This window comes from Mastomys coucha, unplaced genomic scaffold, assembly GCF_008632895.1.
Source record: "Mastomys coucha isolate ucsf_1 unplaced genomic scaffold, UCSF_Mcou_1 pScaffold6, whole genome shotgun sequence".
Lineage (NCBI taxonomy): Eukaryota > Metazoa > Chordata > Mammalia > Rodentia > Muridae > Mastomys > Mastomys coucha.
This window is the reverse complement of record NW_022196912.1, coordinates 102,332,674-102,359,953: the sequence shown is the minus strand read 5'-3', so window position 1 is coordinate 102,359,953 and position 27,280 is coordinate 102,332,674. Positions and strand designations below refer to the sequence as shown.

Below are 27,280 nucleotides of genomic sequence, written 5' to 3'. Positions count from 1 at the left end.
AAAGGAAATGACCTAGCACTATGCGCTAGATTTTGTGGGAATGGTAGTCCAGAAGCCTCGCGGCCCGCAGGGAGAACGCAAGAGTGGTAGAGGTCAAGGAACTACAACTTCCAGAATGCTTTACGGGTATTCCTTTCCCCCCCGCCCCTTCAGACTCTCTCGGCTGTCCACTTCGGCCCTTCTCTATGCCTCACAGCCTGTTTAGAAAGGCTGGTCCGGCGGCTGAGCCTGGCGCTGTCCTGAGAAGGAGCGCTCGGTGTGGAAGAGGTGAGGGTGTCCCAAGCCCCTGTCTAGGCCGCGTGTCTAGTTGAACCCACCCTCTCCGCACCCTTGTTCTTTCCCTGTCTTTTCTGAGGCATCCCTACATTCTCACTCCAGACCTGATTCTTCTGTCGGGACCACTCTTGGGAGCTGGTATATGCTCGGAGATGGGGCTTCCAGGAAGCCTCAAAGCAGTTTACTCAATATTTGGTTCTGAACATGCCTTCTCAGGGACCCTCTAGGCTCTGCTGTTTGCCGTAGATGTGTGGATTCCTGGACGTTGCTCTTTTAGTCTAGCTTCTCAAGTCTTTGTTCTCAAGCATCGCCTTAAAAACCTAGCCTGACTTACAGTAGCTGGTTTCTACAGTGCCCTGAGGCAAGAAACGTCTTGGTTGTAGGGTTTTGGGTTTTGGTTTTTGTTTTTTAAAAACGGGTCCTGTTTTCCCTACGTCACGTTCCTATTCTCTCGCATCTGTGCCCCTATCCGTGTCAGACTGTCAGGTGACGATAAGATCAAATCTCGGAAGTGTTTTAAATCAGGTTGAAGCTCCTTTTTCTTTGTGAGTTCTTAGAGTTAGAAATTGTTACCATTTTGCTCACCAGGTAAAGTACCGTCTCTTTTGTCACTAGAAATACAGATTAATACAATGTATCCACTGCTGTAGTCTGGCAAAAGATTCTAGGAATACTTTGTGAAGTACTAAGTGTGTTAGACAGATTCTCTACGTATTTCTAGTTACCATTGTAATGATCTGTCTAGTTTTCCCAAAGGGGAAAAAAGGGGGGGAAAAAGAGTCTAGGATCCAGAAAACCTGGGTTGTAGTTTGGAGTAGAAGTGATTCAGTAAAATTGTCTTAATGTTTACTACTTTTGAGCTTTGTTTCCCTGGTCGGTGGGAATCTCCCAGGCTTACCTTTTAGGATGTTCTGGGGACGAATGAATGACAGTTATTTATGAAATTGCACACATGCTAGAGATATGTATATGTTCTATACACACCTTCATTATTTGTAGTCTGATTTAGAATTTCTTTTAATATTTAATATTGCTTTAAAAAATTTGGGGGGGGGAGTGGGGAGGCTGGGAATATAGTTCAGTGGTAGAGTGCTTGCCTAAAACGTGAGGTCCTAAACTCAATTCCCAGTACTACAAAAAATAAAATTCTCTAGTTTTATCTAAGGTAGCATTAAGATTAGGTAATAAAAGCTAGTCAGGCAGTAAACACTTTGCATATATTATCTAGTTTAATCCTAATTCTTATTTGGCAGGATATATCCAATTTACAGATGAGGAAATAAACATCTTGGTAGGAAGGTATCGAATACTAAAGGGATGGTAACCTTAAGTGTTTATTTTCTGCCAAGTACTTTGTGAGGTTTTTTGAATACTACTTGTTCTTCGCTATAAGCCAGTAAGGCAAGATCGCATTTCTCCAAGGCTTAGAAATGAGCCATTTACCTTTTGACTTTGAGGCCCTGTAAGTGGTCAGGTGCTGTGGAAGTCTTGATACTTATTGGGTTAAACCACAGTTTTCACTCTTACGCAATTTAGTTTGAAAAACTGGTTTGTTTTGTTTTGTTTTGGTTTGGTTTGGTTTGGTTTAGTTTGGTTTGGTTTGGTTTGGTTTTTTTGCAGAACAGTACCTAATTTTAGAGCAGTCATGGGAATAATTTGGGATCTTTTAGCTAATATATATTTTCTTGGTCATGATCTCAGAAATTGGCCCCATAATTAGCCAAGTGATTAATAAAGTAATCATGAGTTGATGATATAGGCAAGATAATCCTGCTTTTAATTGCTTTCCTTTCATTTATGTCAGGCACTTAAAGAACATATTGGAAGAGAGGGACATTTGTTGGCTGTAGTCAGCTGTAGTGTTCCCAGAGCTTAGAAGCACAACTCAGAGGTGCCACTCAGTAAATATATGTTAATACACGAATTTGCTTATTCTGTTTGGGGTGAGCTTTGGCTGATTTTTGTGTGTTCAGCAAAATTATGATGAATCCTTACATTTGCCTCTCCTATATTATCCCCTTGGCTTGGGTACCCTAGTTCTAACGAGATTCTTCAAGAGGATATAACATGGGCTTTTCATAGTTCTTATACCATCTCAGTACTTGAATACAGTAGAGGTTCTAGGAATGAATGTTTGTGGCTAGTTGGAATATCTGACATGATTTGACAAGCTGGAAACTCAAGGATCTGACTTGGCATGGCTCTTCAGATTCCTTTCCACATCCCTTATTTCTGGGAGCTGTTTGTGGTGGAACGCTTTTTTGAGAGACTGTCTGTACCTGTCTTCCTTTCTCTCCAGATGAACCGGACAAAAGGTGATGAGGAAGAATATTGGAACAGCTCCAAGTTCAAGGCGTTCACTTTTGATGATGAAGATGATGAACTCTCACAGGTAGGTTTCCACAAGTGTTAAGTAAGGGTCATTCCTTACTCTTGGATGCATCTCTAAATTTTCTTCTCACCTCCAGTAAGCTCGTAATGTTAGATCAGATCTTCAGAGAAGTCTGTGTATTAGTCAGGTTTTTATCATTATATGAAATACCCAAGGTAATCAACTGATCCAGAGAAAGGCTTACTTTGGCTCCATTTTTAAGGTGCTAGATTGTGGTTGGTTAGCTCTGTTGTTTTGGACCTGGGATAAATAGGACTTCATGGTGCAATCACATAATAGAACAAAACAGTTTACCTCATGGCCAGAAAGCGAAGAGGAATAGGACATGGCAGAGTCCCACAATCTCCTTTAAGAACACCCTTCCAGTGGCCCAAGGAGCTCCTACTAGGCTCCACCTCTCAGGTTCTATTGCCTCCTCATAGGGCTACCCTGAAGCCTAAATTTTGAACATAGCCCTTTTGGGGACATTCCAAATCCAAACTATATAGTGGCCTATGAAATGGCTCACCAATCAAGGTTCTAGCCACTATCCTGGTGACCTGAACAGACTCCATAAAGTTGTCTTGCTTAGTTAGGTTTCTGTCGCTAAGACAACTATGAGGACCAACAGGGATTTGGGGAGGAAATGGTTTATTTCATCTTACGACTCTCTGGTTACATTCCATCACTGAGGGAAGTCAGGGCAGGAACCTAGAGGGACAAACTGAAGCAGAGAAGTGCTGCTCACTGGCTTGCCCATCCTGCTTTCTTATAGCACCCAGGACCACCAGCTCAGAGTGGTAGTACTGCCCACCAGCCAGTCTGGTGAGGACATTTTCTCAGTTAAGGTTTCCTTTTCCCAAGCACCTCTAGCTTGTGTCAAATTGACATAAAACTAGGTAGCACCAAGCCAGGCGGTGGTGGCACATGCCTTTAGTCCCAGCACTTGGGAGGCAGAGGCAGGTGGATTTCTGAGTTCGAGGCCAGCCTGGTCCAGGACAGCCAGAGCTATACAGAGAAACCCTGTCTCAAAAAAAAAAAAAAATTTAGAAATAGATACAAACTATAGCAACCTTCATTGAAAAGAAACCCTTCAAAAAGCCAGAAAGATTCTAAAAACTAATCTTACCCTTATTTTTAACTTTTAAAAAAATGACAAATATTTTATTCGTGTGATATAATTTATCATTGTTCTTAGTACTATTTACTGTTTTTGATGTTGTTGAGACAGGATTTCATGTAGCCTAGACTAGCCTCAAAGTTGATAGTGAATGAAGATCTTGAACTTTTGATATTCTGTCTCTGTCTCCTTTTTTACCTTTCTTTAAAGATTTTATTTATTTTATGTATATGAGTACACTGTAGCTGTCTTCAGACACACCAGAAGTGGGCATAGGCTCCCATTACAGATGGTTGTGAGCTACCATGTATGTGGTTGCTGGGATTTGAACTCAGGACCTCTGGAAGAGCAATCAGTGCTCGTAATCTCTGAGCCATCTATCCAGCCCTTACTTTTAAAGAATTCTTATTTTATTTATTTATGTGTGAGGTGAACATGTGTCATTGTATGGGAAGGCCAAAGAACAGCTTGCAGAAGTCAGTTTTCTCCTTCTACTATGTGGGTTGTGAGGATTGAACTCCTTGGTGGCAGTTCAATCCTGTACTGGCTGGTTTTGTGTGTCAACTTGACAGAACGACTCTGTTGAGGAAATATCTCCATAAGATCCAGGTGTAAGACATTTTCTTGATTAGTGGTCAATTGGGGAGGGTTCAGCCCATGGTAGGTGGTGGTGCCATCCTTGGATTGGTGGTCCTGGGTTCTTTAAGAAAGTAGGCTGAGCCAGGCAGTGGTGGCGCACGCCTTTAATCCCAGCACTTGGGAGGCAGAGGCAGGAGGATTTCTGAGTTCGAGGCCAGCATGGTCTACAGAGTGAGTTCCAGGACAGCCAGGGCTACACAGAGAAACCCTGTCTGCAAAAACAAAAACAAAACAACAAACAAACAAACAAACAAAGCAGGCTGAAGAAGCCATGGGAAGCAAGCCAGTAAGCAGCTCTCCATAGTGTCTCCTCTGCATCACCTCCTGCCCTCAGGTTTCAGCCCTACTTGAGTTCCTGTCCTGATTTTCCTTGGTGATGAACAGTAATGTGGAAGTGTAAATCGAATGAACCCTTTCTTTCCCACCTTGTTTTCTGGTCGTGGTGTCTCATCACAGCTATGGGAACACTGACTAGGATACCTGCTGGGCCATCCTATAGGTTCCTGTTTTGGTTTAGTTTGTTTTTTTTCATTTTCTCCCCTATTTTTTTCTCCATCTTTCTTTCACAGGGTCTCATCATGAAGCCCTGTGTAGCCTTAAAATCACAGAGATCTGCCAGCCTTTGTCTCTTGAGTGCTTACGGGTGTGTTGCTGGGTCCATCATCCCCAGGGTTTTTTCCCTAAATTTTTTTTTCTTTTATTATAGCTGCCTCTATCTCATGAGTGCTGGTATTATAGGCATGAACCACCACACCTAGTTTATGTCATTGTCATTTTTGACGTGGAACCTTTTATGTTATTTGACTGGTTGCAGGTTCTTGGATTCAAGCCATTTTCCTGCTTTTGCCCTTAGCAGCTGGAAGTGTAGGGACACACCACTGTGATAACTTGGTTTTGAAAACTGACCTGTTTGGGAATAGTCACTTTTGGAGAAGTGAATAAAATTCACTCAGATTTGCAAACAAGTCATAGTTAGAATTTTGATAGAATTCACGAGTGGTGGAACCTTGAACTGGACTGCAGTGATGTGTACAGCGGAGTTTGGTTTCTGGGCTGCATTAGGACTCCAAATAGTCACTGGCAACCATTGAGACCCACTTGTTCAGCCTTCTTGGTTACCAGTGAGCAAGAGGGAAGTGAGGACTGCCAGACTGTTGTGCTTCATGTCCCTCCACAGTTAAAGGAATCCAAACGGGCGGTGAATAGCCTTCGAGACTTCGTGGATGATGACGATGACGATGACCTGGAGCGAGTCAGCTGGACTGGAGAACCTGTGGGAAGTAAGCTGAAGAGACCCTCTGAGGGGTTCCTGTCAGTAATGAAGGGTGTACCATTCTCTCCTCAGTGCTGATCAGAAATAGTTCTGCTATTTTCACATGATGCAGCCTGGAAGTTAATAGCAGGCAGAGTCATGTGGACACACAACAGTAATACTTCTGTGGCTTCCTGGATCTGCTGTTCTGGAGTGGATGCTTGGAAGGCTATTTCAGACTAATGCAGTGCTTGTTAAAATTACAGGTTCCTAGGCTTTACCCTGGAGAGCCTTGTTCAGTAGGTTTTTGTTGGGGAGTTGTGTGTGTGTGTGTGTGTGTGTGTGTGTGTTGAGAATTGAATGCATGTTTCACCACTGAGTTACAATACAGGTTATGTGTGTGTGTGTGTGTGTGTGTGTACCTGCAGGTAGTCCATACCTGGGAGTTGTTAACTTAAATCATCATAACAAGTTGGCAAAACTACTTACTGTACTTAGCCATCAATTCTTTATTATGTACCACTTAATTTCTTCATAGACTGTCTGATTTTCTTCCCTCCACTTTTCCATCTGATTTTTAAAGTGTTTTTTTATTAATATTTATTTATTTATTTTATGTATCTGAATACACTGTAGCTCTCTCAGATGAGGCCATTGGATCCTGCTACAAATGGTTGTGAGCCACCATGTGGTTGCTGGGAATTGAACTCAGGACCTTTGGAAGAGCAGTCAGTGCTCTTAACCGCTGAGCTATCTCTCAGCGGTTAATCTCTTGTAATTTTAACAAGCCCTTTTAAAGGGTTTCTAATTGAAAGTTTTTCCTTGAAGGTAGTATAGCATGATTTAAAGGCAAAAAAGAAATTGGGCATGATGATGCACACCTTTGATCTCAGCACTTGGGAGGTAGAGCAGGTGGATCTCTTGAGTTTGAGGGCAGCCTGGTCTACAAAGCAAGTTCCAATACAGCCAAGGCTACTTGCTTCCAAAAACAAAAAACAAAAGAGTGAAGTAGAAAGAGGAAAAAAACCCTGATATTACACATGATCTGCTAAATAAGTTATTTTAATAATTGCTCAAGAAACAGGAGAGGCAGAGCATCTTTTCATCTATTTTAAGGTTGTTTGGATTGTCTTTCATTTATTCATTCCTTTGTCAACTTCTCTAATGATTAGTCTATTTGATTACATTCTTACTGGCCAAGGGACTGGGGCTTATTGAACAGGTTTAAAGTTAGTGAGTATTGGGTGTCAAAGACTGATTTGGAAGAGGCTTACTTAGTTCCTGTCATCTTACAGGTATCTCATGGTCCATCAAAGAGACTGCTGGGAATAGCGGGTCAACCCCTGAGGGACGTGAACAGCTTAAGGGCCGAAACAGCTTCTACACACAGCTACCCAAACCTCCTTCTGCTTACTCCCTGAGCAGCTTCTTTAGAGGTAAAGAATGGTTGGGTAAGGGACAGGGTTTTTTTTTTTTCTTGCTTTCATCAGGAACATGCTAAGGCTGATGTTTTGTTTTGTTTTTTAAAGATTTATTTATTTATTACATGTAGCTGTCTTCAGACACTCCAGAAGAGGGAGTCAGATCTCATTATGGATGGTTGTAAGCTACCATGTGGTTGCTGAGAATTGAACTCAGGACCTTCGGAAGAGCATTTGGTGCTCTTAACCACTGAGCCATCTCTCCAGCCCCCAGGCTGGTATTTTTATTGACTGCAAAAGAATTCTTATTTGAGCAGGCAGCTTAGTACTAGCATTTGAAGAAATGAAAAGTTCCCAGGCATTAGCCTGGATTGGTAGAACATGAATGAAATTGAGAGCCGTGTGTCAGGTACTGAAGAATTTTGCCTGGATCAAAATTCCTTCTTGCCTTTCATGCCATTGAGTTGGGAACCTTTGTGTGGCTCTGGTGAGAATGTGTAACTGTGCAGTCACTGTGGAATATAGTGTGGCAGTTTCTAAAAAAGTTGAACAAAGGATGAGCATATGAACTAGCATCATAATTAGGTACTTACCAAAAAGAAATGAATACAGTAACTTGAGCAGATGCTTTTGTGCTGATATTTGAAGAAGTGGTATTCAAAAGCCAAAAAGGTTAAGACAGTGTGTCTGTCCATTGTATGCTAAAAAGATAAGCAAAACAGTGAATACACATGCAGTAGACTGCTACTTAGTCTTTCTTTTTTTTTTTTTTTTAAGATTTATTTTACCTATCCGAGTACACGGTTGCTGTCTTCAGACGCACCAGAAGAGGGCATTAGATCCCGTTCAGATGGTTGTGAGCCACCACGTGGTTGCTGGGAATTGAACTCAGGACTTCTGGAACAGCAGTCAGTGCTCTTAACCTCTGAGCCATCTCTCTAGCCCTGCTACTTCATCTTAAAAGAGAATGCAAAATACATGCTATAGTAGAGATGGGCCTTAGGGAATTACACAGGGTGTAGTAAACCACATGACAAATAATGCCACGTGACCCATTCAGGTGGGTAAACAGTTCATAGAGACAGAAGGTAGGATAGCAGTTTCCTCTGGGCTGGGGTGAAGGGAATGGAGAATTCCTGTGAGGCACAGAGTCTCAGGGGTGGTGCAAGTTCTGGAACTGGATGAACAGTGTGAGTGTACTTTATGCCACTGAGTTCTGCACCTACAGATGACAGAGAATGGTAAATTGTATGCTTTGTATATTTTACCACACTTAGAGTATTTCTCTGACCCCTGTTTTACTAGCATATCAGACTTCTGAAGTTGAATAAAGGCTTTGTTTTATTTATGTGTATGAGTATTTTGCCCACATGTATGTTTGTGCATTATTTGCATGCCTGTTGCCCACAGAGACCAGAAAAGGATGTTGCAGCCCCTCAAACTGGAGTTACACATGGTTGTGAGCCACCCTGTGGGTACTGGGAATCAAATTCTGGTCCTCTGGAAGAGTAGCCAGTGCTCTTAACTCTGAGCCATCTCCCCAGCCCCAGGTAGAGGCTTTTTAACCCCTGTTTCTCCATATTGCCTAGTAAGGCTCTATGTTCTCTATGTCCTCAGCCATTGGTGGTCTGACTCGAACTGTTGGCCTCTTTCTGCTCTGTTCTTTCCTTCAGGTAGAACTAGACCTGGGAGTTTCCAGTCCCTTTCTGACGGTAAGCATTGGCCCCTTTTCTCGATTGCTCTGGGAGATGTTAGTGATTTGGGTACAGCCTGGAGACTCATGGGGACAGGTGGTAATGGTGAATGGAGAAAGTGGTACTAAGTGAGGAGGTAGAAGCCATGTTGGCTCCATTGCCAGGGATGACTGCTAGGGCCACAGTCAGGAAAGAACAGAACTCTCTGCCTTTGGCCATGGAGCTACCCCAAGAGACAAAAGATTGGGTTTTTGTTTGTTTTGTTAAAAAAGAAAAAGTTCCAGTGAGATAGCTCAGTAGGTAGAGGAATTTATACATAGGCTGGTGTCTTTTTTTGAGACAGGGTTTCTCTGTATAGCCCTGGCTGTCCTGGAACTCACTCTGTAGATCATGTAGATCATCTGGCCTCGGACTCAGAAATCGCCTTCCAAATGCTGGGATTAAAGGCGTGCGCCACCACTGCCTGGCCATAGGCTGGTGTCTTAGTCAGTGTTCTGTTGCTGTGAAAAGTTACCATGATGAAGGTAACTGTCATAAGAAAAAGCATTTAATTGGGTGCTTGCTTACAGTGTCAGAGGTTTAGTCCATTGTCATCATGGCAGAAAGTATGGCAGCACACACTGTGCCAGAACAATAGGTGAGAACTACATCCTGATCTGTAGGCAGAGAGAGACTCTGGGCTTGGCATGGTCTTTTGAAACCTCAAAGCCTGCCCCAATGATACACTTCCTCCAACAAGGCCACACCCCTTTATTCTAATAATCCTTTCTAATAGCGCCACTCCTTGGTGACTAAATATTCAAAAGAGGAGCTTATGGGGCTGCTCTTATTCAAGCCACCACAGTGAGATGACCTGAGTCTATTCCCTAATCTCAAAGTTGTCCTCTACGTCCACACTTTTGGTGTGGTATCACACACATACACTCATGCACATACACAACAAATGGGAAGGAAGCAAGAGAGGAAAAAAAGATAAGAATCAGGTTGTACAATGCCTTCTAAATTGGCTCTTGTTTCCTTTTCAGCTCTGTCAGACACACCTGCCAAAAGTTATGCTCCAGAGCTGGGAAGACCTAAGGGAGAATATAGGGTGAGTTATAGAATTTCTCTCCCCTTCCCCCCTCTATTACTTACTTATTTTTAAAAATTTATATTTATTTACTTACTTAGTGTGTGTGTGTGTGTGTGTGTGTGTGTGTGTGTGTGTGTGTTGGCCACATGCCAGGAATAAGTGTGGTACCTGGAGGACAGTTGGTAGGAGTTGGTTCTCTCTTTCCACCATGTGAGTTCTGGGAATTAAACTTGGGTCATTAGGTTTAGCCACAAGTGTCTCACCAGCCCTCATTTTGTTGTTTTGAAATCAGATCTCCCTCTAGGCTGGAGCTTGGCACCCACCAGATAGTCCATTCTTGTCTGGAACTTATGGTAATTCTTCTACCTCAGTCTTTTGAGTGCTGACATTATAGTTGTGAGCCACCATATTCAGCTTGAGTTACATCTTCATATTGGTGTGATACTTAGACAGTATAAAGTACTTTGCTGTTTGAGCAGCTATTACAATTATTTGTAACTGAATGGCAGGGATACGTTCTGAGAAATGCGTTGCTAGGTAGTTTCATCTTTATACAAACATAGGATGTGTTCCCACAAACCTAGATGTGCTAGCCTGTATTCTACATCCATTACGTCAGGATGTAAACCAATTTGCCTGTTACTTACCCATGGGACATAATGACAAGTATTTGTGTATCTAAATGTAGAACAAGTATAGTACGAATACTAGGTAAGGGGCTAGAGAGCCAGCCCTGTGGGTAGTGAGTACCTGCTGCAGGAGCGTGAGGACCTGTATTTGGATCCTCAGTGCCCACATAAAAGCAGGCATGACTGCATGTTTCTGTAACCTCAGTGCTTCGGGGGCCATCAGCAGAGCTAAAAAACAGAAAGCTCCAGGTTCACTGAGAGATACTGCCTCAAGAGAATATATGGAGAGTTGATAAGGCAGGACATCCTCCCTTGGCCTCCACATGCATGACTGTATAACACACACACACACACACCCCACTAGACAACAGGAAACTTTCAGCTCCATTAAGTCTTTGGGACTGTCATTGTATATACATTGGCCAGAATGTCATTATGCAGCACATGACCCCTCTTATAGGTAAGAAAACTAGTCTTTTTTTTTTTAAAGATTCATTTATTATTTATTTATTATAAGTACACTGTAGCTGTCTTCAGACGCACCAGAAGAGGGTGTCAGATCTCATTATGGGTGGTTGTGAGCCACCATGTGATTGCTGGGATTTGAACTCATGCCCTTTGGAAGAGCAATCAGTGCTCTTACTCACTGAACCATCTCACCAGCCCTAAACTAGTCTTTTAACAGTAGTCCTTTGTTGAGTTCTCACAGCCAGGAGAGAATAGAACTTGGACTAAAAATCTGTTTTCTAACACAGGCCCCCATGCTTTCTTACTCCTGTTGCCATTTGGGAGTTTAATGCGAAACTGAGTGATTGTCACTGTGGTCTGGGAGATGGTAGAGGTCAGATTCCCACAAAGCATTCTAAACAAGCAAATTGACTCAAAGGGAAGAAACTATATTTTAAGATCAGAAGGGGGCTATGTGTCAAAGTCTTTCCTTTTCTTGCTTAATGGCACTAACTATTGGGGGTCTCAGACTGGTTGCATATAAAGTTTGGAATCCTGAACCAGTCGGCAGAGGGTTCTGGGCTTTGTTATTGGTCTGTCCCTCTTTGGTCTGTGTCACTCTTGCTCTAGTTCCTTCAGAAACTCAAACCAAGGCCAGGTGGTGGTGGTGCACACCCTTAATCCCAGCATCAAGAAGCAGAGACAAGCAGATCTCTGTGAGTTCGAGGCCAGCCTGTCTACAGAGTGAGTTCTAGGACAGCCAGAGCTATACAGAGAAACTCTGTCACAAAAACCTTAAAAAGGGATGGGGGGGCGGGGACGTAGAGGAAGAAGAAAGAAGGAAGGAAGGAAGGAAACTAATTCAAACCAAGACCAAACTCAAAACAGGGCCATTCCAGTTTTATTTTTTAATCAATTCTTTCCCATAGCTTATTTCTCTTATGGGGGAAAGACTGATTTTGAGGCATCAAGCTGGCTGGTTCACTAGCAATTCTGAGCCCTTACTGTATGATTCATCTGTTGCTAATATTCCAGGATTACAGCAATGACTGGAGCCTCAGTGATACAGTGCGTCGCCTCCACCGGGGCAAGGTAAGGCCACTGAGGAGGAAATTCTTACAGGATTCTTTGGCAGGATGAGTAGTGTGTTCCCACGGGAAGGATTTCTTGACATCCTTTCCAGTTCCCATTCCTAAAATGGAGTAGTCTTCAGGAGCAAAGCAAATCCACTACAGTTAGAATCCAGCTGTGAACTCTTTGACTCTGGGCTTAGAGTTGCTCTGATGCATAGGGGAAATGGTGGATAAGAGTTGGTATGTGTGGAAGAGCATGCTTGTAAGCCCAGCACTGGGGAGGCTGAGGCATGAAAGTAGCATGTGAAGCCAGGGGGGATGCACAGCATAGTAGAGGCCAGCTGGGGTGCATAGTGGAGGCCCTCTTTCAAGGCTGCTCTAAGCCCACAGAAAGAGAATGATGCGTTATAAGCTGACTTTTGTACATGGTGTGGGATGGGTGTTGAGGTTAATTTTTTTCTGTTTTTTAAGATCCCAATCTTAGCATTGTTGAAAAAAACTTTTTTTCATTGAAATTTGGAGTAATTTTTTGAAAATTGATTGATTATTTAGTGATGGTCTTCCTTGTGTGAAATTGTAGGAAAGACAGAACTGAGAGCAGATGAGCAGTTGGTGGGCTAGGAACAGGAGAACCTTAACATCAGCGTGGACAAAGTGGCTGTCCAAGGATGATAGAAGTGTTGTGTGTGTCTCTGTTGTAGTGGTTACTAGAATGTAGGCACTTTCAAAGCTCAGCTATATGCTTGCACAGGGTGGGTTTTAGTATGTATGGAAAGTACACATGAAGGAAAAATAAGTGATGATGTGCTGGCTTGGCCAGGACTTGATATGTCGACATCCTACAGGGCATCACATAGATGGGGCTAGATAGGATGTGGGGGGCCTACAGGCTCACAGAGCACAAAGACCAGTGTGTAATATAGAGGTGCTCTCTGACTGCTTCCTTTGTTGCCCGTCCCTCACATCCGGTGACAGAGAATCTAGGCAGTGGTCTTCCTGACACACTCTCTGTGTTCTTACTCTGCAGGTCTGTTCACTTGAGCGCTTCCGCTCTCTCCAGGATAAGCTGCAACTCCTAGAGGAGGCAGTGAGCATGCATGATGGAAACGTCATCACTGCAGTAAGTGGGAGGTGTGCGACAGTCAGTTAGTCAGTCATTCAGTAGTTCCTGAACATCTAGCCGGTCCTGATGGAAAAGTCTGGGCTGCATGTCGAGAGTCTGGCTTTCTCTCTGAGGCATAGGTCTCTCAGAAAGCTGTGCTCCTGCCTTATGTGGAGGAACATGCATTCTGTGTGGACCTGTTAGTTGTAACCAGAAATCAGAAGGCTGGATGTTGAGTGTTATGCAGAGTATCTTGGTGCCGGCACTGTGAGTGTAGCTTCTCAGCAGACACAGTGGGCATGCATGGGCATGTGGAACTGTGAGGTACTTTCTCAGCCAGTGTGGACACAGTGGCCATGGGCAAGTGGACACCTAGGACATGGCTCTGTTCCAGAAGTCGATCCTTTCTTTCTGTCCCACAGAGAGGGTGTGTCTGCCTGCAGTGATCCCTAACACGTTGCTGGCCTCATTCCTAGATGTGAGGTGATCAGGGCAGCCTTTGTGAAAGGATGCACAGTCTTTGTCTCTTTTCCTCAAGGTTCTGATCTTCCTGAAGAGGACCCTGAGCAAAGGTGAGCATGGTTTGAAGGAAGTCTCCACTCGGAAGCACATGTGGCTTTTATGGCAGAATTCACCAGGATCAAGTCTGCTTCAGAGACAGATGGGGTGGCCTGGGCCTAAGAGCACACGTCGCATCACACCTCTAAGGGCAGCTTGTAGGGTAGGGGCTATATTAGCCTCCTTAGGAACATGTGGGCTGCGTGTTTGACAATGTGAGAAGTACTGCTGTTTGAGTTAATTAAGAATTAAAATGCAAGGGGCTAGAGAGATGGCTCAAAGGTTAAGAGCACTGACTGCCCTTCTAGAGGGCCTATGTTCAAATCCCAGCAACCACATGGTGGCTCACAACCATCTGTAATGGGATCCAGTGATGCCCTCTTCTGGTGTGTCTGAAGATAGCTACAGTGTACTCATATACATAAAGTAAATAAATCTTAATGGAAAAAAAAAAAAAAAGCTAAAAGGCTGACTGAGTGGTTATGTGTTGCTCCCAAGCAAAGGTTCTCAACCCATGGGTCATGACCCCTTTAGTGAAATAATTTTATGGTTGGGGGGTCACCACAGTATTAGGAACTATATTAATAGGTTGCAGCATACTGCTCTATTAACTGCTCTAGTGCATAGAGGCTGTTAATGATGGCGGGTGGACAGCAGGAAGAACTATCCTTAGCTGCTGCTGGGCTTTCAGATGATGATGCCTGAGGTGTATGAGTGGAGAGGCCACACTCAGACTTGAGTGCTAGGAAACTTGACTTCTTTCTCTACCTAATGTGCCAGAGATCCTTTTCCGAGAGCTGGAGGTACGCCAGGTCGCACTGAGACATCTCATTCATTTCCTTAAAGAAATAGGGGACCAAAAGCTGCTTTTAGATCTCTTCAGGTAAGAACTGGGCTTCGGGTCTATGAAGTTTATCAAGTCATTTTCAGAGCACTTTGGGGTGGGGGTGTGCAAAAAATTGAAGACACTATCCTTTTCCAGAAACACCTAGAAAGCAAGATCTTGAAATGTGTTGGGATAATTATACCACCATGCAGTCTGGTGGAATGGCAGGATGTTAAGAACCAGGTCCCACAATCAAACATACCTGGACTGTGTACGGTTGTTACTTGTTACTCTGATATTTTGAGCAAGTCAATAGACTTCTTGAGAGTGGCCTTTTTCCCTTGTAAAATGGGGATGGTGATGTCTACCACATAGGGTCATGACGACTGACTGGAGCAGGCTAGCGTTAATGTGTTGTATTAATCAATGTTTGCTAAGCATTTTCTTAGATAACCCTTGATTAAAGGTGCCATCCTCTTATTCAAGTGATGCCAGCGAGAGTACAGTAGAAAAGGAGGAGGAGCTCTAGCTTTCCCATCAGGATTCCCCAGGGAAGCCTCCTAGAAGCGTTAGGATTTGGGCTGCACTGGGAAGCGAGGTGAGAGGGGGCTGGGCTGCTGCTCGGTGGCCTTCTACCACCTTTTCCTTCTGTTTCATTCCGGTAAATGGGGATGATGTTTTGCCCTTGGACTAAACTGTATGCATGTTTATTCTTTCCTTAATGTCAGAGGTGTGAGAACCTCTGTTTAGGTTTTGTGTCCCAGAACAGTGATGAGCAGCTGCCCCACAGACTGATGTGGGAAAGCAGTTTACCTGGTTAGGTCAGAAGGAGTTTGCCAAAGAAGACATGTCCACAGAGGCAGGCTGTTTGCTCTCTCTGGCTTTCCTTTCCAGTCAAGGAAGTCTTGCCAAACATCCCTCTGTGACAAGGCAGTGTTGTTAATTATGGTCTATTCAGAATAAGGAGGAAACAGAAGACAGAAAACTTTTAATTTTGAGTAAAGAAACAAACACACAGGTAGGTGACCATTGACTAGGGCAAGCTGTATTTAAGCTCTTAAATACAGCCTGTTTTACTTACTTAGAACATAGAATAGGGTTCAAGTAGATATGAAAGTCAGCAGGTGTCTGAGGGTAAAGGTGGTAGACAGTAGGAGTAGACCTCAGTGTGTAGAGGACATGAAGGGAACTGTGTTTCTTCTGGAGCTTGTCTCTTATTCAAGAAATACTGGGAAAGTCAGTAGGTTAAACTTTCCTACTCTCTTTTGCTTCTCCCCAGGTTCCTAGATAGAACAGAAGAGCTGGCAGTAAGTATGGCATTTGTTTCTATTGGGAATCTATTGACCAGGTGTCTAAGTCAAAGCCTAGCCCAGCAAACAAGCCCTCCTACTGATTGTTTTCTTTTCTTTGTTGATTTAGATCTAGAAGATCTAGGAAATGACACTCTACCTAGTTAAGTCCCCATGCATACACATAATAGTAAATAGTCCAGGAGGACTCTGAGAGTAAAGAATTTCAGTTTTTAGAGCATATAAATTCTAACTATAATCTGGGGATAGTGCTAGCATGAGACCCTTATTTTGGATCCCCAGGACCCATGTAAAAATTGAGTGCATTGGGTATGCCTTTGCAAGCCCAGTGCTGAGGCAGTGGAGATGAGAGGATCCCGAGGCTTGCCAGCCAGACAGTCTGCCTTCATTCAGGTGCAGTGAGAGACCCAGGCTCAGAAGATAAGGTGGATGGACTGACGAGATGGCTCAGTAGATAACCTGTGTATTGCAGCTGGGCAGTGGTGGTGCACACCTTTAATCCCAGCCCTTAGAAGACAGAGGCAGTTGGATTTCTGAGTTTGAGGCCAGCCTGGTCTACAGAGTAAGTTCCAGGACAGCCAGGGCTATACAGAGAAACCCTGTCTCAAACAAACAAACAAACAAAACAAAACAAAACAAAACAAAAAAAGAGTGTGTATTGCTCTTCCTGAACACTGGAATTCCATTCCCAGCACCTATATCAGTCAGCTCATAACTACCTGTAACTCCAGCTTCAGGGCATCTGATATTTTCTGGCTCTTCAGACATCTGCATTCAAATGCATGCACACACAGTTAAAATAAATCAATAAAGAGATAATGCAGAGAACAATGGAGAAAGAAACAGATACCTGCTCCTGGCTCTCATATATACATAAGCACAGGCAAATACACACACACACACACACACACACACACATATGCACACACACACATCCACTTAGTGTTCTCTTTTTCTTCCTCTTCCTCTCTCTCTCTCTGTGTGTGTGTGAGTGTGTGTGTGTGTGCATATACATATATATGCCTCTTTGTGCTCAGATGTGTGCTTAGACAAGTGCTAGACTACTTAATGATATCCCTCTGTCTTTTAAGGATATGTGATAGCTCAAATTTTTTCTGTTTTTTGTTTGTTGGTTGGTTTTTTTTTTTTTGTAGCTATCCCATTATCAAGAGCATTTGAACATTCAGGACCCTGAAAAACGAAAAGAATTTCTTAAGACTTGCATTGGGTAAGTATGGGAAAAAGTAGTTTTATGTAGATATAATAAGAGAAGAAAAGAGGATGGGATGGATGGTTCAGAAGGGAAGGCTCACATGGGCACTCTTTGTAGGTCACCTGCCTCAGGGGCTCCCAAGTACTAGTCGTCAGCAGAGTTTTCACTGACTGGAAGAAACCTGAGAAAAATAAGATCTTCCCCAAAGCTAATTTGGATTAGGAAGACTGCCTTTGTTCTCGAACTTTGGTTCTCACATATCCCCTCATTATGACAACTTTTTAATGATTTATTTATTTTATATACATTGGTGTTTTGCTTGCATGTATGTCATGTGAGGGTGTTAGATAGCTGCTGTGTGGGTGCTGGGAGTCAAACTCAGGTCCTCTGGGAGAGCAGCTCAGTGCTCTTAACCTCTGCAGCCTAGTGATAACTTTTTTATATTTACTATAGTAACATTAAAATGTGACCCTGCCTATGGATCTTGAACTTTTCTCGGTCCAAGTCCTGAAGCTCCAAGTCTCAGGACTCCTTACTTTTAGGGCAGACTGCATCCAACACAAGCCCTCATTAAGAACAAGCAGTCAAAGCCACGGATAGACAGCTCTTCTGGTGGGATGCTCACTGCTCTTAGAAGTAACTCATACTACTATTTGCCTGCCTTTGTTATAGGAAAGTGCTCCCACAGGTTAAGCTGAAATGTGCTTCTCAGTATCTATCCATACAGCTACATATCCTCTCAGTACCCCCGGCCTCTCTAGGCTCATTGTTCACACTTGTTTCAGCCATTCCTCACGGAAGGCTTTCCAGGGACACATTTAGAATTTGCTTGTGTATGAAATTCCTAATTGTAATGTGACCAGATAGAGAGCTAGGGTTCACACTTCCCTACTTAGTGTAGTTGACTTCAGGACTCTTTCTGTAGTGAGTAGAGGATCAGGCCTCACTATCTAAAGGATAGAGGTCTGAACTGAAGGTTAAAGGTGCCTTCCACTGTCACGTACCCAGACTGGCTTTGAACTTGCTGTGGAATCAAGAACTAAATCTCCTGGCTCCTCCTCATAAGTGCTGGAATTATAGACTTGTGCCCCGTATCTGGCTAAAGACATAGTATTGAAGATGGAGTCCTTGACATTTCTGTAGATCAGTGCAATCTTTGTTAATTTTCCAACCTACACTATGCTATATAATTTAATTTGCTTTTTACTATTCTGCTCTAAAAGTAGTTAACAGATTCAGTAGAGTTCAGCAAGTTCTGTGGGCATGTTGATAATGGGTAGTTGTCTTGACTCTCTAGCTTTGTGACCCACTCACCAGATAGCTAACTGGCCAAACAAGCTGATTCTTACTTATTCTGCAGCAAAATCACTTGCAACTGTGCATTTTGTGGACTTTGAAAAGATTCCTTTTGAGTTTTCCTTTTTTTTTTTTTACTTAGAATTACTTATTTTATGTATATGAGTACACTGTTCAGACACATCAGAAGAGGGCATCAGATCCCATTACAGATGGTTGAGCCACCATGTGGTTGCTGGGAATTGAACTCAGGACCTCTGAAAGAGTAGTCAGTGCTCTTAACTGCTGAGCCATCTCTCCAGCCCTCCTTTTGAGTTTTCAAAGTCTCTGTCTCTCTCCTCCTTCCCTCCCTCCTTCTCTCCCTCCCTCCTTCCATCTCTCTTGAAAGAGTATCATGTGATTCAGGCTGAGTGTAGCTTTGATATGTTACTTCACCTGCCTCCGTGCTGGGAAAGCTGGGGTATGGGCATATGCCTCCTCACCTGGTCTATGCAGTGCTGGCGATTGAAGCTGGGGCTTCATGCACGCTAGGCCAGCACTATACCAACTGAGCCACATCCCCAGCTCCAGTCAGCAAACCTCAAACACAATATCCAGACCAAAGTCTACTTTAGCTTTTCTGGCTACTCTGCCTTAAAGGATCCTGAGAAGATCCATTGAGATCAAACTTGTTGAAAACTGTGAGCTCAGAAAGTTTTAGTGATCATTTGATTTGGTTTGGTTTGTGTTGCTTTTCACATAGAAAAAAATACTAACCTCATGGCCCTTTACCAGTTTGCCGTTTTCAGCAGAAGACTCTGCACACGTACAAGACCATTACACACTGCTGGAGCGCCAGATCATCATTGAGGTGAGGCTCCTTGTCTCTGCTCTCTGCCTCTGTGCCCAGGCTCAGAGCCATTCAGCATCCAGGCCCCTGCTCGGCTCTGTCTGCTCGTGTCATTTTCTGGCACAGCTTTTTATTTCCTCTCTGAGTTTTCCTTGATTGTTCTTAATGCATCCTTTCCTCTCTTACCTGCTGCTAGCCTGAAAGTATTTACTGTGTCCTCTAGTCCAGATTCCTTGTGTCATTTCCACTTCCAAAATTTCTTCCCTTCCTTCCTCCTTCCCTCCTTCTTACCTTCTCTCCCTTCCTTTCTTTGTTTTTTGGGATTTTTTTCTTTGTTTTTATTTTTGAGTTTTTGGTTTGGTTTGGTTTTTCAAGCCGGGTTTCTCTGTGTAGCCCTGGCTGTCCTGGAACTCACTCTGTAGACCAGGCTGGCCTCGAACTCAGAATTTCGACTGTCTCTGCCTTCCAAGTGCTGGGATTAAAGGCGTGCGCCACCAATGCCCAGCCTTTGTTTTTGTTTTGAGATAAGATTTCCTGCTTTGCCTCCCAAATGCTGGGATTATATGCATGCAACACCAAGCTGAGCTGTTGAAATCTTAGTTAAATTTAAAAATTCCTGACCCATCTACGGATTTTAGCCCTCTCTGGGAATCCTAAGCCACTGCTGTGGTAGTGCAGGTATTTTCCTGCCTCTCCCAATGGACACTTTTCACAATTCCTTTTCTCACCTGGCTGACTCCACCACAGGCAAACGACCGACACCTGGAGTCTTCAGGGCAGGCTGATGTCTTCCGGAAGCACCCCCGTAAAGCTTCCATTCTCAACATGCCACTAGTGACGACACTCTTCTACGCCTGCTTCTATCACTACACGGAGTCTGAGGTACAGGAGGAGTAAGAGCAGTATTGTTCAATCGTGAAGTATTGTCAGTGGGCTTCTCAGCAAGAGTGAGCCTCGAGGAACAAAGGTTCTTGAGGGTTTGTGTGGCCATATGTGGCTGGCACCCTAGCAGAGTACCTGCTGTCCTTTGGTGCTGGCTCCCTTAGCAGCAGTAGCATAGAGGAGAGTAGTTTCAGATGGGTGTGGATGGTTTGTATTGCCAAAAAAGAAGTTTTAATTTTATGTGTATGGGTGTTTTTGTTTGTTTTGTTTTTGTTTTTGTTCTTTGCTTTGGTGTTTCAAGACAGGATTTCTCTGTGTAGCCCCATCTCTCCTGGAACTTGATCTGTGGTTCAGGCTAGTTTCAAACTCAGATCTACCTGCTCCTGCTTCTTGAGTGCTGGGATTAAAGAAATGGGTATGGATGTTTTGCCTTCATGTATATCTGGGTACTGGTGCATGTCTGGTACCCATGGAGACCCAAGAGGGTATCTAATCCTATGGGCCTGGAGTAAGCTGACATATGGATGCTAAGAATTGCAGCCAGTGCTCTTAACCACTGAGTCACCTCTTCAACACCTTTTTCTTTTCTTTTTTTTTAAGTTTAGACTTGACCTAATCCTCACAAGTATGCTTTTCTCTTACTTGGATTAGCAAAAAAAGACAGAGAAAAAAAGAAAAAGAAAGGAAGGAAGGAAGAAAGAAGGAAAGAAAGGAAAAAAATCCAAAACAAAAACAAAAAAGGAGGGAGGAAGGGAAGAAATTTTGGAAGTGGAAATGACACAAGCAGTCTGCACTAGAGGACACAGTGTTGTCCTGACTAGTCTTCCTGATGCAGTGGGGTGTGTGGTGTCCCATCAGACCTGATGCAGTGGGGTGTGTGGTGTTCCATCAGCTAATGAGATTTTCTCATAAAGTGATGTCTGGGTTTAAAGGCTTTACAGTTCCCACAGAAAGTATGTGTAGTAAAGATGAAAACGAGGGATTTGGGGATTTCACTAAAGTTTCTTCTCCCATTTCTTCCTAGGGAACCTTCAGCAGTCCCGTCAACCTGAAGAAAACATTCAAGGTAGCATTGCGATGGCTGGTGTGTGAAGTAGTGCCAGGGCAGTGCATGCAGTGTGTGCTACTTGGTGAAGTTAGGAGTCAGTGTTACGCTGCACATCAGTGTGGGGCTTGCAAGATAAAGGGTCTTTGATGACTGCAAACTTGGTTTCCTTTAAGGGATCAGGATCAGGATCAGCTAATACATGTTTTTCTAAACTGTTATAGCATTTCATGGATGCATTTCTGTATCTTCTTACTGTTTCCTGCTTTCTGCTCTTCAGATCCCAGACAAACAGTATGTGCTGACAGCCTTGGCTGCGCGCGCCAAGCTTAGAGCCTGGAATGATGTTGATGCCCTGTTCACCACAAAGGTGGGTGCCCTGACCCTTGTGCTCCTGAGGCCTTTGGAGAGAGAAGGCCTTCATAGGTCTCATGAGTTCCCCGTGCCAATGAAGCTTATTCAGTCCATTTCCAAAGTTTTAAGTGAAAGGGAAATTTAAAAGAAGAATATAGTAATCACCGTTCTATTTACTAATTTATTAACATTTTGATGTATTATTTAGCTGCTTTGTTTTTAAATATATGTATTTTTTTCAGAACCATTTGAAAGTAAACTGTATGTTCAACACTTTTCCCTTTAATATTAGTATTTGTCTCATAATTATGTATTACATCTCAAGACATTTATTTATCTATTTTGAAGTGTATGAATTGACAGTGATGATTTTTTTTCTAAGATTTACTTTTATTCTGTGTGCATTGACGTTAGCCTGCATACCTAGGGAGGTAAGAAGAGGGAATTGAGGCCCCTAGAACTGGAGTTATAGATGGTTGTGAGCCACCATGTGGGTGCTGGGAATTTTGAACCTAGGTCCTCTGGAAAACCATCAAGTGCCCTTCACTACTGAGCCATCTCTCCAGCCCCAAGAAATTTAGTATAGTAAAATTATATTATCATAAATATCTGCCCTATATTCATCATTTTTAAATGAGCTCATTACTGCTTTTAGGGTTTCATTTGTTTGTTTATTTGTTTTGTTTTGTTTTTAGATTTATGTGATTCAATGTACCATGTGAGAGTTATAGATAGTTGTGGGCCACCATGTGGGTTCTGGGGACTTGAACCCAGGGCTTCTATGAGTGCAACAGATATTCTTAATTTCTGAGCCATCTCTCCAGCCCCTGTCTTTAATTTCATATTTAATTTATTAGGATCCAATATAATCTATCCAATCTTTCGATATGATTGAATTCCCTATTAATATATTATATGCATATTATGTGTATATATGTATATACATATACATATATGTATATGCATACACATATATACATACATATGTATGATATATATATATGTGTGTATATATATATATATATATATATTAGAAAGTTATCACAAAGAAGGGAGCGTCAGTTGGGGAAGTGCCTCCATGAGACCCACCTGTGGGGCATTTTCTCAATTAATGATCAAGGGGGTAGGGCCCCTTGTGGGTGGTGCCATCCCTGGGCTGGAGGTCTTGGGCTCTATAAGAGAGCAGGCTGAGCAAGCCAAGGGAAGCAAACCAGTAAGGAACATCCCTCCATGGCCTCTGCATCAGCTCCTGCTTCCTGACCTGCTTTAGTTCCAGTCCTGACTTCCTCTGGTGATAAACAGCAATGTGGAAGTAAGCTGAATAAACTCCTCCCCAACTTACTTCTTGGTCATGATGTTTGTGCAGCAATAGAAACCCTGACTAAGACAAAAGTTGATCATTATGTACTATAAAGTGTATGGTATGGAATTTTGGTTTATATAATGGAATGATTACTATAGTTTGAACTAATAGCATCCATTTTGCATCATCCCCTATTATATGTGTGTGCGTGCATGCATGTACACATAGTTTTCTTTTTCAGGATTGGTTTGATTAGTTGAGATCTTTTGTGGTTCCATACAAGTTGGCTTAAAATCTAAATATATTTTTTCATTCTAGCCTTGAGAATTTTCTGATTTTTCCACTTATTTATCAATTAGTTATATTAACTACTAAAGCTAAACATGCTCATAGAAAAATTGGCACTGTGTACAAAAGTGCATATAAGACTGTGAAGGCGAGCACTGTAGTTGAGGGCATAGGCAGCATGCACAAAGCCTGGGCTCACTTCCCAGCACAAACACCTAAGAAGAGGTTCAGTTTTCACTGTCTCTTCCAGCCTCATTCAGGGCAAGTCCTGTTGTCAGTAGCTTCCCAGCTCCTACTGTATGAGTTTACAAATAAACAATTCCATAAGCATGTAAAGATGGAGATGTAGAATTTTTTTGTACTTACAAACTTATGATGTATATGTTATTCACTACTTATTCCAATTTGGAACATTTCACAGACTGTTTTCCATGTATTACTGTCAAGATCAAAGACCTTATTTTATATGTCCTACTCTTTTCTATCCTCTACATTCCTTGGCTTTTCTAAAAAAAATTCATCTCTCATGGTTTCTCTACCCCTCACCTCTTCCTGTCTGTCTACCATGCTTCTCTGATATGACCATGAACCGCACATGAGCTGAGGCCAGTGTGTTAATGATGTCTGGCCCACCTGTTTTTGCCCTTTTTTTCAGAACTGGTTGGGTTACACCAAGAAGAGGGCACCCATTGGCTTCCATCGAGTTGTGGAAATTTTGCACAAGAACAGTGCCCCTGTCCAGGTAATGGCTCTGAAAACGAGCTAGTGGTGGGATGTGAGCTATCCTCATGTTCTTAATGGTGGCACTGTGGCTCTGTGGGGCCTGACATAGAAAAGGGCAGGGAGGAACAAAGTAATTTCAACCCACGTTGAAGAACAGCTACTGTGTTTAGCCATATAGAGAACTATGTACTGTTGAGATGACTCAGAAAAATTCCCTGTAGGCCTAGGAGCAGTAGGCCCACCCTGGACCATCTCTCGAGCACTGTGGCCTGTGGATCTGGCTGCAGGGTAAGGAGGACTGCTCTTCTCTTTTCTCCTGAGGTAGCAGGGAAGTGCTGCTGAGCATCACCTCATTTCCCACTGTAAAACTATGGTTCATAATGGCTTTGCAGACATTGGGTATTGAATTCTTCTTTGTTTAGAACTTACTTTTTCTACCAAGGAGCCGTGTGTTTTTATCATTAATCAGAGTACCTTTTTTTCCTACAGATATTGCAGGAATATGTCAATCTGGTGGAAGATGTGGACACAAAGTTGAACTTAGCTACTAAGTTCAAGTGCCATGATGTTGTCATTGATGTGAGTCTCCAAGAAGTGAGAACCCTAGTTAGGTCCTGGGTGGAGAGTCAGAGATAACGACCTTTTGTCCCAGATCCTGAAATGCTTCCAGTGGCTTTGACTGAATAGACAGAATAGTCTGGCAAGAATTAGTCTGGAGACCAACACTTCTGTATTGTTTTCCTGGTGTCTAGACTAAATTCTGAGCTTTTAGATTGTTGAAGTCATTAGAACTGAATGAAGCTTTATAAGCTCTGTAACCATCTCTCCAGCATGGGGTAGTATGGGTGCTTTATACACATCATCTTACTCTCATCTTTATACACATCATCTTACTCTCATCTGCTGTCTTTTTCTTGAGCCTAGGGGCAAAGAAACAGTGGCACAAAGAGTGAGATCCTTACAGAGAACACTGAGTAGGAATTTGATTGTGTTTTGTGTACAGACTTGCCGAGACCTGAAGGATCGACAGCAGTTGCTTGCATACAGGAGCAAAGTAGATAAAGGATCTGCTGAGGAAGAGAAAATCGATGTCATTCTCAGCAGCTCGGTAAACTACCCTCCAGTCAGTCTAGGAGAACGTTCACAAAGTAGCATCAAGTGTATGCTCCCACTAGGCATTGGTGGCACACGCCTTTAATCCCAGCACTTGGGAGGCAGAGGCAGGCACATTTCTGAGTTTGAGGCCAGCCCGATCTACAGAGTTAGTTCCAGGATAGCTAGGGCTACACAGAGAAACCCTGTCTCGAAAAACCAAACAAAAAAAAAAGAAAAGGAAAGGAAAAAAAAAGTGTATGCTCCCAAGATCTAGGCAGATGCACTTAGCTGAGCCACATGGATACAAGACTAACGTGTGGGCTGAAGGAACAAAAGTGCTATTTTTGAACAGCAGAAGTCACTTTTGAGATATGAGTTGGCAAGTCCCAGACTAGTAAGAGAGAGACCCTGTTTCAAAAAACATGGTAGATAGCATCTGATACATGAGGTTAATCTGTCCTTAGCCCACATGCATCTGTACACACATACAGTTAAAAACTACTGAAGTGAGATATGAAGACCTCAGCATGGAGCATAACTGGTACACTGATCATCATCAGAACTAATAGAGATCAGGAACAACAGCACACAATACTCAATAGCCAGGCATATGATCCCTCTAGGACATAGCTGTGACCTGCCTGTTGGAAATAAGAAAAGAATGAAATAGAATTAGCTATTTCGGAAGTCCTAGTTATCCGTATGAAATCACTGAGCTTTTCATTAGCATAGAACTTAACATTAGATATTTGATACCTGTGCTTAGTCACCTAATACTAGTGAATCAGCACTAATGAGGGCAAAGCCATGTTAATGCTCTAAACTGGCAATCTGTAAAATACAGAACAGGTATTTAATCTTTCTCTGAATAAATGAACTCCCACATACTAAAAAGAAATTCTTCTCAGGGCTAGGGTGATGCTTAATCAATAAAGTACTTGCCATGTATACATAAGGGTCTGAGTTTGGTCCCCAGCACCAACATAAAGTCTGGACACGATGGCATGTGCTTGAGTTCCCAGCACTAGGGAAGCAGAGGCAGGCAGATCCCCGGGGCTCACTGCTCAGCCCAGCCTAGCCTAATTGGCAAGTTCCAAGCTAGTAAAAGAGCCTATTTCAAAAAATAAGGTAGATAGCATCTGATACGTAAGGTTGATCTCTGCACACACAGAGAGTTAAAAAATAATTCTTTGCTAGTGCATGTCCACAATCTCTGACACTTGGAAGTTAAGACAGGATGATAAGGAGTTTGAGGTTAGCCTGGAATATATACTGAGTTTCAGGCTAGACTGAGCTACATAGAGACACCCTGCCCCCAACAGACAGAAGAATTCAACAGCTCCCAATTCAATTCTTATTTTCATTTCCTCTCCCTCGCTGCAGTGATAAGTGACAACTGATCATACCTTCCATGTCTGTTTTTTTCACAGCAAATTCGATGGAAGAACTAAGAGTCCTTTGCTACCCTGAAACCTGCCTCACTTCTTACTTTTCTTGCCTGTGAAAACAGAGAGCTCTCTTCTTGGGAGAATCACAGCATTCTACATGTGAGCCTGTCATTCAAGGCAGTGCCTGCTGGTTTGGGGACAGAAACCAGCCTTTGAGCACATGTATCTTCAGACTGATCTGTCCAGGGGACATTACCTACAGGCCAGTAGCTAAAGGCTTTGACTCTCAAGAAAGATGCTCTGCGCCAGTGCCTGTGGAAAGGTGGGAGTCCATCCTGGGTCAGATGTCTCATGGTCAGAGAAAAGTGACCACTCCAGAAGTACATCGGGACTAAGAGCTACAGGTGTCTCAGGATGGTTGTGACATTCCTGTGTCCTTTCAGTTGTTGTTACCCAGAACCTGGTGTTGGGCATGGACATTTTTGCTCTAAGGGAGTCAAACAGAACTAACTTGACTCTTCAGGGGCCTTGTGAAGGGTATCAGTATTACTCAGGACCTGCTGGAAACCAGACCCAAGTTCTCAAAGCACAGGGCCACTCATCAATGACAGACACTGTGTACCTTCAGCCAGTATCCACCTGCTGTCCCTGTCAAGTTTGTATAGGGACATGGGAGGGACATAGGGTTCCTCTCCTACCTGTACACTGTCTGGGTGGTGAGCCATCTGCTTCAACATGTCCTCTGCTTCTGTATTAGATACACTTTTACATGGAATTCAGGTTCACCAGTGTTGGGAGTGCTCTTTTAGGCAAAAATTATTTCACAGAAGCAGACACAAGTAGCACCTTGTTTAGATATCTCTGTAGAGGCCCTGTTTGCCTGCTGGGGACTTGAGCAATGTTCCATTCTGCCCTGTGCCTCCCTGAACTGGATTTTTCTGACATGCCTACACTCCTAATAAAACCGTTGCATTCTTGGTGCTTGTTCTTCCCTGTCTGGTTACTTAGTCCACAGTGATGATGTAGTTGCACCTCTGACTATCAGCAGCCTGTCATCACATTATCGTGTCACAG

At 43.1% G+C, this 27,280-nt stretch overlaps 1 protein-coding gene across 2 annotated transcripts; it reads left to right on the top strand.

Annotated features, from left to right (window-relative positions):
* The first annotated feature begins 33 nt into the window (after nt 1–33).
* On the top strand, nt 34–27,187 carry Vipas39 (VPS33B interacting protein, apical-basolateral polarity regulator, spe-39 homolog). Of its 2 annotated transcripts, none has more exons than XM_031355530.1 (20): nt 34–126; nt 2,576–2,668; nt 5,584–5,686; nt 6,954–7,094; nt 8,753–8,791; nt 9,799–9,863; nt 11,957–12,013; nt 13,022–13,114; nt 13,635–13,668; nt 14,435–14,537; nt 15,760–15,787; nt 16,945–17,018; nt 19,074–19,149; nt 19,876–20,010; nt 21,035–21,076; nt 21,336–21,425; nt 23,656–23,742; nt 24,213–24,302; nt 24,727–24,831; nt 26,249–27,187. In XM_031355530.1, exons 2-20 carry the CDS (start codon nt 2,576–2,578, stop codon nt 26,267–26,269), a joined length of 1,476 nt encoding a protein of 491 aa, XP_031211390.1. In that variant the 5' UTR covers nt 34–126; the 3' UTR covers nt 26,270–27,187. The 2 variants fall into 2 exon arrangements, with proteins under 2 accessions (XP_031211390.1, XP_031211389.1); XM_031355529.1 differs by lacking the exon at nt 34–126 and adding an exon at nt 129–267.
* The last annotated feature ends 93 nt before the right edge of the window (nt 27,188–27,280 follow it).